Consider the following 16,898-nt stretch of genomic DNA (forward strand, 5'->3'; position numbering starts at 1 on the left):
TGGTGAAAGATGACAAAAAGTTACAGGACAGAGAAGTGAAAAAGTTTCAGATGAATGGGGAAGAAAGACTACAGAAAACAGGAAGACAGCCAAGCAGAAGCGAAGAGGAGAGGAGAGTTCCTGCACTCAAAGGGGATTCAGAAGTAGATGAGAAAAGAATTATGGCTGTGTAGAGAGTCAAAGAAGAAAAGAGAAAGATGAGGCATTGATGAATAGAATGATTTGGAGCCTGTGTCCATATGATTCACCACCTCTTAAGTGTCCAAAAATAACCTTGTCTGTAAGTGCCATTATTCTGCACTAGGGTAGGAGGTTTTTGTGTCTGAAGACTTACTTTCAACTCTGATCATTTCTTCTTTTTGATAAAAAAGCACCTCCCTTACACGTCCTGTAACTGCCAGCAGCAATGCCGTGTCTGTCTCTAATCTTGTAGAAAGCCTCTATTTAAAATTTACTTCCTCTAGTCAGATGAACTTACTGAGAGAGAAGTAGTGCCATTTTTTAATGGGTCTGCAGAAGGCTTACAGGACTTCAGGTGACTGAAGAGGCAACAGTGACAATGTGAGAGTCTTTCCTTCTTTCTTTAGATATGAACTAGATATTCCAATTTACATGGTACTGAATGATTTGTTTCTTATGGCTCCTATGCATTGCTCACAGGCCAGACGTTTTTCACAAATAGAATTTTTCACATGTCATTTTGCAATGTAACCTAAAAGACTACTATCTTTCACCCAGTATTACATATCCAGGACCAGGATATCTACTTGTCTGTATTGCTGTGTTTTGTAGAGTTTCTGGTGCCCTTTGTGTTCAGAGATTTTTCTTGGCAATTACATTTGTTTTTTCTGTAGTCCAAAGTTGTTTCCATAGTTGATTCTAATTTAAGATTTTGTTGTCTTTGCCACATTGTACTTACACAGCAGAGTTTTGGCTTTGCAGATGGCCTTTTTCTGTTTTCTTGACTTTGAATATTCCTGTAAGTATCATTTGTCTTTGGTACTCATCGAACCCACATATCAACTGTTATGATGTTTTGGTATTTAAACCTGGCAAAACATCTCCTGGTTACTTTGTAATCATTTTCTCCTCTTCTATCCATTGTGAAATGCAGTGAACACAAAGACAAAAGGACGTGGGATTTTTCTCCATGAATGTTAGTTTTGGGTGTGTGTTTTTTTGTTTGTTCGTTTTTAATTAGGAAAATAATGGCACTTTTTTTTTTTTTTTATTTTTCAGCTGCCAGCAGTAGATTGTCTCCAATGGCTTACCATTTAAGTAGTGGATCTTTATCCTGGCTTCCCTTACCTTTTTTAAATGAGTCTATATACATCCAAATCTCTGTTTAGGTTTGTCCTTGACCCTCTTTTAGTACAGTAAGAAGCATGACCAAATGGGGAGAAGAAAGCCTAAATTCTACAGGATTAGCCATAAGTAATTAAAGGATTTAACCTCAAGAGAAAAATCTATGTAATGCTTTTCACTTCTGCCATCAAAGGCAAGGGCCATTCAACTTGGGATTTAGATTTATTTAGAAATAATAGATTCATTTCTTCCTGACATGCAGCTTTCTTATTTCAGTGCTTACTGTCTCCAGCTCAGTGTTTAGAGAGGCGTGAGAGACTTAGAACTAAGAAGAGCCTTGGTTGGGTCAAAGTTGGGTCTCCTGCTCAAACCGACCTCTTATTTACTGGGTGCAATTAGCTCTACCATTCTCTTAAAGTTAATTGACCAAGGCCTCAGGAAGTACATACTATTTCTCTGAGCAGTGGATGAAGTTTTAGAAATTTCTACAAGTAATAGAGTTGGCAGCCTTTTTCCAAAATGACTGTTTATGTCCTGCAGAAACCTGCATAAATGAATTAGGATTCAATTTGCTTCTAAACCTCTGCCAACAGTAACCATAATAAAGGTTATTTGGTCTGTTTTGTGATACATAAAGATTTGATGGGTTATCAGCTACAATTTGTTGAGAAATACTACTCCAGATTATCTGTTTCACCCCTGGCCTTTCAGCATTCATGTGATTGCACTTCAGGTGATTTTATTGCCAGTTATATAGACAATTGTTGGCTTCATTTTTAGGTAACAATACAAATAAATTGCCCTTCTTTGTTTAGAAGCAAAAGTGTGTTAAGAGCTGGCATATAGCTGGAAATGGGACTGTTGGTCAGATATTTTAACTTTAAAATAAAATATTGGGTAATATTTCAACAACTACACAACAAAAGCTATTAACTGAAAATTAGTCTTGGCTATGGCTTCCTTTTATCTTCTGTAGTGCAAAGACTGTGGTGTTGCCTTTTATATGGAAATTAATATGCTTGTGAAGTCAATGTAGTATCTTATAAGATTCAAAACAACCTATATGTTTCTAAAGGAGATGCAGTTCCATGAACAATGGGAGAAAAGTTCATCATATAGGGTGTTTTCTGATAGTTGGTAGGATTTTTCCTACATTTTTACTAAGAAATGCTGAGATAGATATTCTCAAATTAGCACAGGTCCATATGTAGTCCAGAATGTTGAGTTTTTTTTAGTAGTGAGAACGCACCTCTTCATTTACTTTGCTAGGAGCTAACAGGTGAATTAGAAACATTTAATCTGAATTTCTTATTTGTTTATAATATTTTGAACCAAAATCATAGTAGTAAAATAACCTTGTAAAATGAAAGGTGAAATTTCTCAGGGTGTAGGAGGACAGTTGAAGAAAAAGAAAGGAAGTATAATACTTAATGTTTCTCCACTGGGGTATATGCATGTGGAACTGAAGCTTGTGCAAATTGCTTATGTATTCCTTAAGCAGGGTATTTTGCCTGTGATTTTTGAAAGGATCAATCACTTGCAGCAATTTATGTAATAACTTTCTGGTGTGTAACTCTACTACTTTATTTATTCTTTTTGCCTGATTTGCCAGAATGCAATACCTTTGCTCCTTTGTACGGTAAATGCACTCTGTAATATCTATGATGGTATGGTCAAAGGATAATTTATTATCAGATAGAAAAATAGGTCAACACTAATGTCAGTTGATGATCAACCCCCCAAGTTTAATAAAACACCTCACCAGCATGCATTCAGCACAGTGCTTGATGTTTTATTAGGACTACAGTACCTTACAGTACCTAGCTATAGCAGGAGTGTAATTACAGAGCTGTCATGGTGATAAGTGGGATTAATGGCAGCCTGGTGCACTTTAGTCTGCAGAGTGCCTGGAAGATGGTATTATTATAAGAGAAAGTCTGGACTGGCATATTCATGGCACACTCCCCTCCTTCCCAAAGCTCACATTCAGGTTTGCATTACCTGCCCCTCCCAGTAGCTGACATTTTCAACAGCTGTTATTTGTGAAGCAGCTCAAAAATCAAAAGAGAAATAATTTGGTAAAGATGCTTGCTAGTCTGAACAAGAAATCTGTACACAGTTTATCCTGCCAGGTGCCATGTAGTTTTGACATGAGATTGTTCTATATATACTCCACAGAATGTGTTTTATGTTCAGTGTGCTTCCTCTGATTCTGAACACAGGACTGTTGTATTTTAAAGAAAACCACACTGAGGAAAGTGAAAAGTCTTAATGGAATGGATTTTTTTTAATTGTATGATTTTTGGATTCTGTTATTTCCTTACTACCTACACAGGCAAACTGCTCAACTGAGCCCTCATACTGGTGTTATTTTGTCTAGCACATCTTTTTTGCTGGCTTCTAGTACTAGAACTTTTCTTTCTTTCAAATAAGAAATTCTTGTCTGCTTAGAATGCTGAAAGCATCCTCATGACTCAGTGTTTTCAACCTTTTGACATCCCCCTGTCCCACCTTTCCTTGTTAAGGCCTTTTTAACATGTACCTGTCACAGGTGGTGCTGGGCAGTGTTATGTTCAGCTGCCACAGCTAAACCTGCTGGTGCTTTTCTGACATCCCACCTTGCTGAACTAGTAACCCAGTGTGGTGTTGAACCCAGGTTTGGCTTGTGTAGGTTTCCCGTCTTTTACAGCCTGTGAGACCTGTTTACTTTAGGTATATCCTCTGGTGTATCCTTTTTTCCATGGCTAGTCTTGTGAGAAAATCCAATAAGCCACTACCCCATGTGCCTTCAAATTTTGCTGGTGCCATATTGTCCGGAATACCCAGCTAGATAATAATGAATAATTAGATGAAAGGCTAATTAATCTTCTACTTAACTAGATTTTCCTTTCTCTCATATTCCACCCTTAACTGAGAAAACAAAATAAAAAATAAACTGATGTGTGTGATTGAAAAAGTTATAACAGTGTTTTGCTGCAGGTATTCCAGTCATTTATTTTCTTTTAATGGACTCTTCATTTCTTTGTATATAGTCCACTGGCCGCTTGCAGCTTTTCTGTTTAAAAATACTGTCTCAGCCAGTTCCACAATGTTGTTACCTAGCACTGAATAACAATAATTAAGGTAGACTTATGGAACTTACATAAGTGTCTGAGCTCAAATAAAAAGTAAAAACCAATTTTATTTTGTTTTCCACAGATTGCTAAACCCACAGTTTGCATTAATTCTGAATATTACTAAAGCAGTAGCAAAAGAGCATCTGGAATAACCTAATGAATTCTGAGACAAGTAGTGAGGCGTTTGACCTACGATAATCATTGATCAATAAAACCAAGGCTGTGTACTAATACCTTTGTGCCTAATAGAGAACCATTTTACTCCTTCAGCTGATTTTTATCTTTTTTTTAGGTTTGCTTAATGCAAGTTTTGTAGACTGTTCTGAGGACTTAATCCTTAGATGGGACTGGTGCAAGCAACCAGATCATTACACCCCTGTGTATGACTGTGCAGAAACAGAAAATCATTCTTTATTACTTAGGTTGTTTTGTCACCTTATTACTTAGGTTTTGTCTTTAGAAATTACAAGAAAAAAGTCTTAGGGATTTTGGTTGGGAGTATATTTATGACTACTGAATTGTTTTCAGAAGTCACAGAATTATCACAGGAAATTCATAGAAAAGTGACTTGAAAATTCAGCAGCTATTCTTATTCTTTGGACATACAGTAAAAGTAATTCCTTCCTTTGTGGAAATACTGTTGCTTTTGTATGTCTGATTGTCCAACATTCAGCATTTAATCCATAATGAGACTTCCAGAACTTAGTAAATAAGTTTAGGTTCACAACACAGATTTTTTCAAATAGAAAAATGAACTGGTCAGTTTAGCAATCATGGATTCCAGGGAAAACATTACTTCTCTGTAATTCGAGGGTTTCCTAATACTTCTACAGATGTTGTCTGTGTGTGTGTAAATGATACCCTCTGCCTTCAACAACACATAACTAATCTGTGTTTATGACAGTCAATAATGATTGTCAATGTAGTGCTTTGAGGTTTTAGATAGAAATTCTATGAAAATGTTACGCATTATTGCTTTGTGACTTATCTTTTAGCATGCTAACTTGAAAACCTTATGCTATTGGGAGGACTTGTATTCCATGTCTCCTTGACACATTTTCTTTTATTCCTGTAGATGCCTAAAGTGTGCAGATGCCCCCTGTCAGAAGAGTTGCCCAACTAATCTGGACATCAAGTCATTCATCACAAGTATTGCAAACAAGGTAAAATCAGGTCTGCAGTTGTACATGGTGGGAGATAACAGCAGTTACTTGCAATTTCACTGGTGAGATTGCATTTCAAGGCTTATCTTTGGAAAGTCTTCAAAATAAAGTGTATGGAACAGACATTTTGAAGTTTGAGTCAGCTAATTTTGATTATTTTTACTTCTGTTCTGTGCCCATACAGATAGTGTGTAGTTCAGACCTATTTCTTCATGTCACTTTTTCTATAAAGTTTTTGGTTTTGATGGTTTTCAAATACAATGGTATTCAAAAACCTGAGCATTATAATGTCATTATTTAACCTTTCTGCTACCTGAGGTATTACAGTCACAAACCTCTTCTTTCATTAAAGGTGCATGTGGTGGAGTGTTGATGGTTTCCTATTTTTTTTTAGAAGTGGTTATAATTTAAATTTCTTATGGGCAGAAATTTGATATAAAGATGATAATCTCAAGGAATGCTATCTTTTCCTTTATAGTAAGAGGGTCTGTTTAATGCAACTGTAGTCACTCAGTGGGACTATTAATAACATCCTACAGGAATAAACAGGCCCCCTCTTTGGAGGTCCTGTACTCTTTCTTTATAGGCTACTATTCAAAGATCATAATGAAATCTTAAAAACATAATTCTGAATTGTAGTTTACAAATTACTTTTAATGGTCATAAAGAGAAATAAATAAAGATTACTGCAGAGTTGATGTGACAAGAATTATTAGGCCACCTGGGATAGCCCAGAGATGACTGGACGTTGGTTGCCCCATATGTCTTAAAGCTTACTTCCCATCTGTGGAATCATCAGCTGTCATGTGACTTACATCTGTATGAGCCCAACTAGACTCATAATCTACTGAGGATGCTATAGACATTGTCTGTCTGCTTTTTATGCTCTAACATTTCTCGCTGTTACATGCAGCTGAAAGGGACAACACAGGTAACACTGGGTGAAGTGGGTGAGCAGCAGCAGCACTTCCATGTGCAAGTGAACAGCCAAATTGCTTTTACTAAACTGTGTGGTACGGAGAAGACACCAGTAAATTCTGCACCTTAACAAGAAACATTAGGATAAGAGGAGATACTAAAATGTGTGTATGAATTATCACATAACTACGTGGTGCTGTGGTTTGCAATAATTGGCATTATGCCCAATATATGCATATAGATTGTTTTCATATATAATCTGCATCCTGTCACTGGTGCATTTATTTTCATGAATGCAGGCATCTGTTTGCAACCACAGTGTAGTTTGTGGCATATTGCTGCTTATTACCTCTTCAGGCATCGTGAAGCAGGCAAACCGAGCAGAAAAGGTACAGTAATGAAACTGCTACTCTGTCTCATCTGCCTGTGTCAGGAATAGTGTGGCCAGCAGGAGCAGGGAGGTCATTCTTCCCCTGTACTCAGCACTGGGGAGGCCACACCTGAGTTCTGTGTCCAGTTCTGGCCCCTCAGTTTGGGAAGGACGTTGAGACGCTTGAGCGCGTCCAGAGAGGGCAACGAGGCTGGTGAGGGGCTGGGAACACAAACCCTGTGAGGAAGGACTGAGGGAGCTGGGGTTGTTTAGCCTGGAGAAAAGGAGACTCAGAGGTGACCTCATCACTCTCTACAACTCCCTGAAAGGTGGCTGTAGTCAGGTGGGGGATGGTCTCTTTCTCTAGGCAGCAGCTGACAGAACCAGAGGACAGTCTTTTCCCAGACAAGGGAAATATAGGTTGGATATTAGGAAATGTTTTTTACAGAAAGGGTGATAAAGTATTGGAATGGTCTGCCCAGGGAGGTGGTGGAGTCACTATCCCTGGATGTGTTTGAAAACAGACTGGATGTGGAACTTGGTGCCATGGTTTAGTTGAGGTTAGGGCTGGGTTGGACTCAATGATCTTGAAGGTCTTTTCCAACCCAGTGATTCTGTGATCATTGTGCTGTAGTTTGTTTAGGAAACCTAAAGCAAATTTTATGAAGTATTTTACCAGGATGGTCTTTTCTTTTGGAGGATTCATTATGCTACTGCTTTGGGTAGGATAGGGTGATACATTGTTGATGAAAGAAAAGGCACCTGGTTATCAAAACATAAAGCTGGGAATAAGCAACCGAGGAAGATGGATTGCAGCCTGCATTAGACGATGTCAGAAAAAGAACTAACACCAGCAGCATCCTGGTACAATAAATTTAGTGGGTCTCTTAGACTCTGACAGCCTCCAAAATATGATGCTTCTTTGTAACTTGATGGAAAGGGTAAGTTATTTTAAAGGCATATTCATTTTGGATTCTGTGTTTCTGTTGTAGAGCAGAGACAATGTGTTGTGAACAATCAAGGTGGGGTGACCACAGAGCCTCAAGAGTTGCATTTTGGCCATGGAATAATATTAATAAATATTAGTAAAATGCCTAGAAGGTTTGAAGTAAAATCTTTGCCGTACTGAAGCCAATGAGTGCATGCTTTCTGATTCTAATAGGGCCAGATTTAACCTGTCATATGGTCAGTGAGGTGGATCAACCCTATGAAATTTTGGTTGTTTGATGATGACTTTTGAATCCTCCTGGAAGCTGCAGGTGTGTGGTAAGACACTGGCTTTTCCCTGAGCAGGTGAACTGATCACACACTTGTTTTATCAGAAAATCCTGCTATAGAAAAGCATTGCAGCTTACTACTTTTCTCTAAGTAGATACAACTTTTTTTTGTGGAGAGCTCGAAGTATCTTATATTACTGAAATGTGACCATAGCATGTAGTTTTGGACCCTATCCCTACCTATCAATATCTTCTGTATCCACTGTGAAACTTACGACAAGAGGTATATAACACAGCTTTGGTAACTGCTTTTACCTCGTGTTTACGTCTGGTTGTTGTATAGGCAACAGGAAACATTCACACACAGGGAAGTTTTGAAAAGTTGGATATTTGGTTTCTGCTGTTGAAGATGTTAGGATGGGAAATTGCATGCCTAAATCAGCATTGCTTCTGTTAATACAAGTTTCAAGTGTGAGTTTACATACAGTCTTATTCTCTTCCTTCTCTCCTTGCCCTATAAGAAGAAATCTTCCATAGCAAGATTGTGGAGGCATTTCTCTGCAACAGCTCTAATGCTGACTTTTAAACTAAACAGCCAGAAAACCTCCCAAAACTGGAAGTTAATAAAATACCCGGTGGGCGGGAGGGGATACGCTTAGCAGTATTCATGAGCTGAATTCATGGGCTGAGAAACAAGGCTAGAAAATCCTGCATGCCCATGGCAGTTGGTTTGCAACTAGATGATCTTCAAGGTCCCCTTCCAACCCAAGGCATTCTATAATTCTGTATTTTTAGCCTCCATGTCAATGGCTATGCCTCCTGTAATTCATGTCCCAAGCAACTTAAGGAAACTAACAGCACATAGAGGGAACCCAGCCTTGCCTTGATGGCTGCAGTCTGCTGGGTTGAATTTTCCTTTTGATATATTTGTTTCTGATGCCTTTGGTATAAAATATCTACTATAACAAATTCTGTTATTCATAAAATAACAGGAAATTCTTCTGGTTTATTTTAATAGAATATTTTTATAGTTATAGGTATGTACTTCTGTTTTTACAGTACTGCATTTTGAAACTCCTTGCTTTCTGTCAAAGGTACAGGGTGGAAGTTTTGAGGGGGGTACCAAAAGTTGAAATTATTCACCTGAAGTCATGACCTGGCAGAATCTGTGTGAGAGTCAACTACCATGGCTGCTTCTGTGGTATAATCTGCTCTCTTTCATTCTGCTGCTGTGGTGGTATCTGCACCATATGCTTTTAGAGCAGATAGAAGACAAGAATGATGTGCTTTTGAACACTAAAATAGATCATTTATAATTTTTGATAGTTTTTAATGGAACCAGTCCGTAATTTTTTACTTTGTTATGCATTTTGCTAAAATTCTGCTGAAATAATAAGTTAGATACTATCATTCAGCAGTGAATATTCAGCTTGATGAAAATTTCTGTATTATTGTCACTGAAGTTCTTGCGTAAGATGATCAAGGATATTTTGCATGTCATTGAAAATCATTTTCAATATGATAAATTTGTTTTCTGTTTTTATCTTACAAATAAAATTTCATTTGTAATCCAAAAGCTCATAAATATGTATGGTAGCTTCTAGAAGAAATAAATAGGTGAAACATAGAACATTCAGGTGTTTGAGGTCAATAGATTCAGGGAATTGGGGTACATTTTCTACTTACTGACGTCCATGTCCTGCTTCTGAATCTCTCATCACCCACTTGAGAAGCTTGTTTCAGCTGGTTACCCTTCTACTTGTTTAGAGAAGACTGTGTTCAGTAAATTCCCTGCCCTTATCCTTGTGTAAGCAGTATTGCGCGCAGGTATTTATTTAATCATGATTCATTATTAATACAGACTATTTAGACAGCAGTAAACTGAAAAGGATTTACTTTGTTGGGTATTAAAAAGCTCTATTGTATGCGATTTGTTTTGTTGGGAAATGGCTACAGCAATCATAAAGGGTCAGGGATTCTTGTTCTCTTAAGCCTGAGGCTTTTTAGATATTTACAGGCCATGTACAATGTAGCTGTTCTGACTGTTCTGCCATTAGACCTGAGCTCTGGAGTAGAAGAGGGACAAGGGAGGAGGGTTGTTCCTGGGTTGAGAGGGTAATTGAATTGCCAGACTCAATGAGCCTTGAGCCTCTTTGAGAGAAAAGATGTCACTTACGCTGTATTGTGTTAGCTGCTGTGACTCAGTAGAATTTAGGCCACAACTTCCATTCTCTTTTTCCATACAAACTGGATTACAACTCCACTTTATTAAGGTACAATCTATTCCATTGTGTCTTCCCAGTTTGTGTTTCTCTGTTCATAAAGACTACTTGCAATTCTGTTTCTCAGAGATCAGACTTCAAATTCACCAGGCACACAGTTGCTATTTTTGTTTCTAAACATCAGAAGATGGCAAACAAGTATTCTGACTTCCAGCTGTCCTCTTCAAATACCACCACATTGCAAAACCTGTATTCCTTGCTTTATAATGAACAAGTGCTGTCTTAGTTGTTTATTTCTTTAAAAAGAAAAAAATACACACAATCCAAACATGTTCCGCTGCTGCAGGAGAGGTTTTGCCCACCAGCCCTGAAGTAGTACCAGGAATGATTTTAGGGTTTTATACCCTTCATTCCTTGTGTTGATGTCAAAGCAAGAAGGAATTTGTAAAATGGAGCTTTAGCACTTGTCCTTTAGGACTGGCACAAGCAAATGTTTTATAGCAGCAGAAAATCCTACAATTTCCCAGGAGCATCTCTCAGCCTGAACACTTGTAGGGTGTATAGATTTTCTCCTGCTCAGCAAAATTGTGCCAGAGAAGTGGCCCTTTAGAAAGCAACAGCTCCTCATGCTTTACCTTTGAACTGCTCAGTGATAGAGTCTTGGAGCTTTTTGTTACCAGACACCTTTATGGTTTGAGTAGTAGCGTTGAAAAACAGCTGTTGCTGCACACAGGGATATCAACTTTTGTTACACAGCACAGGCCTAAGGAGTGAGTGACTCAGCCTTTATAGTCTCAGTCTGTGATGAAGAACTGGGGGTACAGAAGTATCTTGTGTTACCTGTATGCACTTTGTCGCTAGAGCCCTCTGTGACTAGCCCTCACATTTTTTTTCAAGCCATGCATTATTAGAATGATTCCTGACATTGACTCTACAATTTTTTTTCTGTGCTCAGAAAGACCATCTTCTCCCATATGCCTTAATAATAAAGATAAGCTGGTTTGCACTGATACATCAACTCTTTTTAACAGACTATATGGAAACCAGCATTAAAAAAAGAACAACAACAACAAAAAAGAACCCAGTGCCCCACCAAAAGTCCCAAAAGCAAATAAAAAACCCTGCATTGGAAAACAAATTCAAAACACAGCCCAATCCCAAAAATCAGCAAAGCCATGCTGCCCTCTGGATAAGAGGTTGTCCCTGGGCTGTGCAGAACACTGGGAGGGAAATGGCGGAGGGAGAAATCCATGTCGGGAACAGTAGAGAGAAACTTGCGGAACATGGGGGTAAGTTTTAGGGTTTCAGAGGGATCTTTAGGTTTAAATGAAACCAAAGAAAATTCATATGGAATTTTCAAGAGTGATATTCTGTTTTTTCAAAGAAGAAATCAGAGAGGGAACAAGCTGAAAGATAAGAGGTAGATACCAAGGGACAAGGGTGAATCTGAAGTTTGGGAGATTGAGGGAGTAAGGAAAATATGTTCATGGTAATACACAAGAAATAAGAAAAATGAAAAGTATTTAGACAGAGGAAGACAAGATACAAAAAGTTGTGGAATTGCTAAGAGAGAATAAATGAAGAGAAGATTGCCACAGAGAAAGGGTGTTGAGAGACATAGGATTATGACAGGTGAGAAAAACAGAATGATGGGTTTTTTTCTGTGCCAGAGGAACTCTGACTAAATTAACAAAAGCTATCTATATGCCACTGCAGACTGTAGAAAACGACGAGTCACAGTTCATATGTAAAATACTGTAGGTGGGGTACTGTTAATACAATGAAGGATTGTGGAAGTCAGAAAGCTGCTAGGTGACTGGTAATAATTATATATAGATATTCATCACAATTAATCTTTAAATACTACTTTGAGGCTCCAGGTTTTTCAAAAGTGCTGTTTTATTCAGCTTTCTCGGTTAATCGTAGTGTATTTCAGGTCACTAAATAAAATAGTAAGAAAAAAAAAAAATTTAAAAGAAAAATTAGGAATGATATTAAATTGATGTACATGAAACAGTGACTTTTCTTGAGATGTCTGTTTGTACTTAGTGTAATGGAATGGCTGACAGCTGGTTTCAGTTGCTGTAGTGTAATTATGTAGAATAGACTTTTGCGATGACACTATGTCAATTAAGGAATCTCTCACATTCTAGACTACAAAGGACAAAATGACAGTACAAGATATTTCTTCCGTTCTTTTTCATAAAAAGATAGTGACACTGTGTGAAATTACAGTCCTGTTATGATGACACAAGTCAAATGATGTGAAAGATTTCTGGATTGATTAAAAATCATCAGCATTATAATATAGAATATGTATGATTTGATAAGTTGCTGTTATGTTTTGTTCATTCTTCTTCGGAAGATATTTGGGGGGGCTGACAGACTGAGGGCGTTTCTTGTTATATTTGAACTGGTGTGTGTCAGTGTGAAAAATGTTCCTTATATAACAATGTACTTTAAATAGTGACTCTTCGGTCTGTGGAAATATTTTAATCCAATACATACTGAGTAAATTTTAAAGCCATTGCAGAACATGAACTAGAATAGGAGGTGGTGATATTTTTCCATGTATTTTGCTGTGTCTCCCTTTTTTAAACTTAAATCCAGATGAAAAAGAAATTATGACTTTTTTCTTCTTTCCTTTTAAGGTATTCATGCTATCTCCAAATTCTGATAAAGTCAGTGTATTAATTTTTATTACATAAAGCATAATAATGCATATTCTTCATTGTTTTTCAGAAAAACTGCAATATTGAAGCACCCTGATGCATAATGAATTTGTTTAAAAAGCTCTCAAATTGAATCGAAAGAAAGGACGCTATAAGCATTTCCTGATAATAAATGCAATTTCTTCTGGTCTCTCAGTATTGATCCTATGTGTTTTAATAGGTTTTTTCAAGTAAAAACCAGTCTAATTTGCATGCAAATTATATAATGCTTCCAAATGATACATGTGGAGATCCTCCTCTGCCTGTTTTCCTCTGATTATTGATATCTCTTTAAGGCTTGTTTTTGTTCCCTGTGTTAGCAGTGTAGTATTTATTGACATTTTGATGTAGGAAACCACAAAACATTTTATCCAGTTAGATTAATTTATTTCTATGGAAGTGCACAGGAAAAAAGATTCTGTAAACAAAGGCAGGAACAGACATTTATCTCATTAAAAAATTCAGAAATATTCTAGTTTTAGACTTGTTCCCTCTGTGACGTCTGTAAGAAACTGGCCAACTGAGTCATCTTATTATTTAAACAAAAATTACTCCAAACTGTTAAGGTAGCTTGCATTATTCCATGTACTGAAGTAACTGTGTCATTTTAATGAAGCCAGCCTCCCTTTAATTATGATCCTTTTTCATGTACAACATATGCGTAGTTACCAGCCTGCCAGATCTGCATCTCTGCATATCTATTTTATCTGCAGCCTACTACATGCTAGTGTTGTGAAATGATGTGATCAATATTTTTTTTTAGACGTGAATATTCTATGAATATTCTACTTTTCATGTCACTGATAAATATGATTGTTAATACATGTTTTCAGCTTAAAAAGGATAAGGCTGCATAAGCACAATGTGTTTGTGTAACTAAACAATTAAGATACTATACACATACTACAAACTCTCATTTATTATTGTACTACAATGCTTTGTAGTTTTGTAACACAGTTTGTATAACACCACTCAGCTTAACTTACTAGACTTACTGAATTTATCCACCAGTTTTTGTCAAGTACTGTAAAATGTTTTTCTGATTGGTTGGTACATTAGACAATTGCACAGTAAAGATAGGATAAGTGATTAAATAGAGTAGAAGGACAAAGAGATGAAGCAGCTCAGAGCTAGGCACAGGAAGTCCTGCCCAGAGCCCAGCCTCCACTGTGCCCCGTGCCCTGGCAGGCAGGAGATTTGCAGGTGGACTTGCTCTCGAGCTGCTGCACAGCAGTGGTAGCAGCACATGGCAATATCCTTCCACTGGCAGTGGGCAGGAACTGTGGCAATGGGAACTGTGCTTACACTGATCTTCAGGAAGGTAGAAGAGGAGAATGAGGGAACTGCAGCTCTTCTGAGAGAATGCTGTAAATTTACCTATGGTAAAATTAGCACAGACTAATTAATTTTTTGACAGACCAGGAAACCAAATCCGATCCCAACCTGTGCTTCCATTTCATCTCTAGGTGTGACCATGTTAGCACAGTTGGAACACGCTAGTGAAGCAGTGCAGAAGCCTTGCTCTGCTGTTCTCAAATGTGTCTGTCTTTTAATTTATCGTTAAAATTATTTTAGGTGCTAAGACTAGAAGATACACACCGGTTGGTACAATTTATTTAAGGTCTTAATATTTAGCATGGCAATGTCTACTATATAGTTTTTGGTACTCTTATTTGAAGAGGATGTAGTTCCTTATTTTTTAGGTGCTACCACTGGTAGTGGAGTAGCACCTGAACTAGCAGAAACTTATGAGACAGCAATATCCCAAACTTCCCAAATCAGGTCTCTACCTTCATGTACTCTGTCACGTTTCTCCCAAAGTAAGAGTTAAGCAGCAGCTGGCCTTACCCCCACTGAGTCTTCAGTTGCAGCTTCCTTCTTACCAAACTCTGGTATGGTGTTCTGAGACAGATCTCCTTCAATATCCCCTTAACAAACTGATGTCGGTCCTATAACCATATGGACCCTGGGCCTTTATCTCTGAAGTCACTCATTCTTTAACATATCCTATCTTTCTGTAGCACAGCTGTGCTTAAAGTTTGGGTTGAGCTTGCAAAAGAATGCAAAAGATGTGCCAGCTGTGTTGACGTTGCTTGTATTGGCACCGCTCAAGAGTGAGAATATACTTTATATATGTAAGAAAATTAATTTAAAAAAAAAGGAATATTTAAAAGCTTTGCTTTCTAGGCATAATAACTAGGTCTGTATATAGATTTTAATTACAACGCTGAAAAATGTAGAAAATCCTTAATGAAGTTGCTTAAATGGAAATGCACTCTGTCTCCATTGAACCAGAGTTGAAGGTAATAAATGTAATGATTGTGGACAACACAGGAAGGAAAACTATAATATGTGTGAAACATAAAAGAGAGCAAAAGTTTATTGAAAACCATTTTGTCTTTGAGTTAGTGAGAAAAATCACCAATACTAATATGTAATTATTCCTTTAGAGTAGAAGAAAGGAATGGCTAGATGTAATTGCCTGAGGAGCAGGCTTCTAGTGTCACTTAAGATTCTGCAGGGTATGTAGACTGGTCTCACTGTTGCTTCAGAAAGATGTGGGTCTCCTGCATTGACTGTCACCTCTGTTGTCTGCAAATTTCTGTCTGTGACATCTCCAATATAACTGGACTTGTGTAATTTGCTATCAAATTGAGCTTGCAGTATCTTTACAAGTTTTTTTTAAGCATCCCTAATAATCTCTGATATCAAAACAGTATAATTAATCTGAAAGAGCAAAACTGTTTGCTAATACATATGATTCCAGTTTAACTAATACTCCTTTGCATTGGGATAAATGAGAATTGGGGATAATAAAATGTCTTACTAGCAGGGGAAATGGCTGAAGATTCTTCAGAACAGTTGTATAAAGTGGTTACCTGTTCAGCCAGGATTAGAATTTCAGTGGGGTTTAATAGTGTCTGAGGAAATCCCATGATAGTACACCTAGGCAGCTGGTTTGTGTTTCCAGGGGATGGTCAGAGGCTCGTGGTGTGCAGTAGACCAGCAACTGTAAGCATGAGTCCAGTTATGTTTGCAAATAAATTTGTTGAATGTTGGCATTTTCCTGGTAATCTCTGTCTGTATGATCTGTTTTAACTTTAGAGAATTGCATGCTCAGTCTAATAATATACCTGCAGTGAATTTGAACCTGCCAAACCAAATTCTTCTTACCCATTTATAGTGTTTAGATCCACCAATTTGAGTTTCCCGGCCAATGCACCAAATAGTGTGGTAGGTTTAGTGCTGGCTAAAATCACCAGTGCACTTACTCATTTCTTGCTGTGAGATACGGATTAGGAGAAGGGCAAAACAGACTTCTGTGTGCATTAACCTACTAGACAGAAAGCATTGCACGGGGTCTGCTGTGACCAAGTACTTCACTGTGCTTAAACATCTTCTCTCTCTTCTGGGTCAGCTGTCATGGGACAGGACAGGACAGGTGAAGGACAGGTATTTTTTGTTATAAAAACTAGTTTCTTATTGGTGACGATTATTGAAGACTGGAATATGGAAGAGGAAGGAGACATACTGTTTTTCAGTTACTCAGTTACTTCTAGTGTGGAGAGAGCTGAAATGAGATCCCAGCATTAATTTCTCACTAAAGAAACTTCTGTGGAATCTCAGCTATTTGCTGGTTCTAAGGGGTAGTGTATTGTCTTCTGGTCTAAATTTAACCCATCTTCATGGACTTCCCTTGGTGGAACTTTTAGAGGGGGTGGGAAAAGTGGTTAAATGAAGGAAGAACTATACTATTAACTACACTTCTATACTGACAATACATAATAGAATACAGTATCTAAAAAGTTCACTTTAATTACAATATTATTTCATTAATGTAGGTGCAGAACTTCTGTCAGTAGTTCTCTCCCTTTA

General features: G+C 37.6%; 1 protein-coding gene across 2 annotated transcripts in view; it reads left to right on the forward strand.

The window, feature by feature from the left end:
- The window catches only part of DPYD (dihydropyrimidine dehydrogenase), a 345,448-nt gene that overhangs the window by 90,359 nt on the left and 238,191 nt on the right, over positions 1-16,898 (forward strand). For both annotated transcript variants that reach the window (XM_005520957.3, XM_088060496.1), the window contains exon 4: positions 5,497-5,584. In XM_005520957.3, the coding sequence (XP_005521014.2) occupies positions 5,497-5,584 (88 nt within the window). The remainder of the gene's footprint in view (positions 1-5,496; positions 5,585-16,898) is intronic.

Source organism: Pseudopodoces humilis, chromosome 10 (assembly GCF_049639895.1).
Source record: "Pseudopodoces humilis isolate 2021_Gansu_Grassland_sample_001 chromosome 10, ASM4963989v1, whole genome shotgun sequence".
Taxonomy (NCBI): Eukaryota; Metazoa; Chordata; class Aves; order Passeriformes; family Paridae; genus Pseudopodoces; species Pseudopodoces humilis.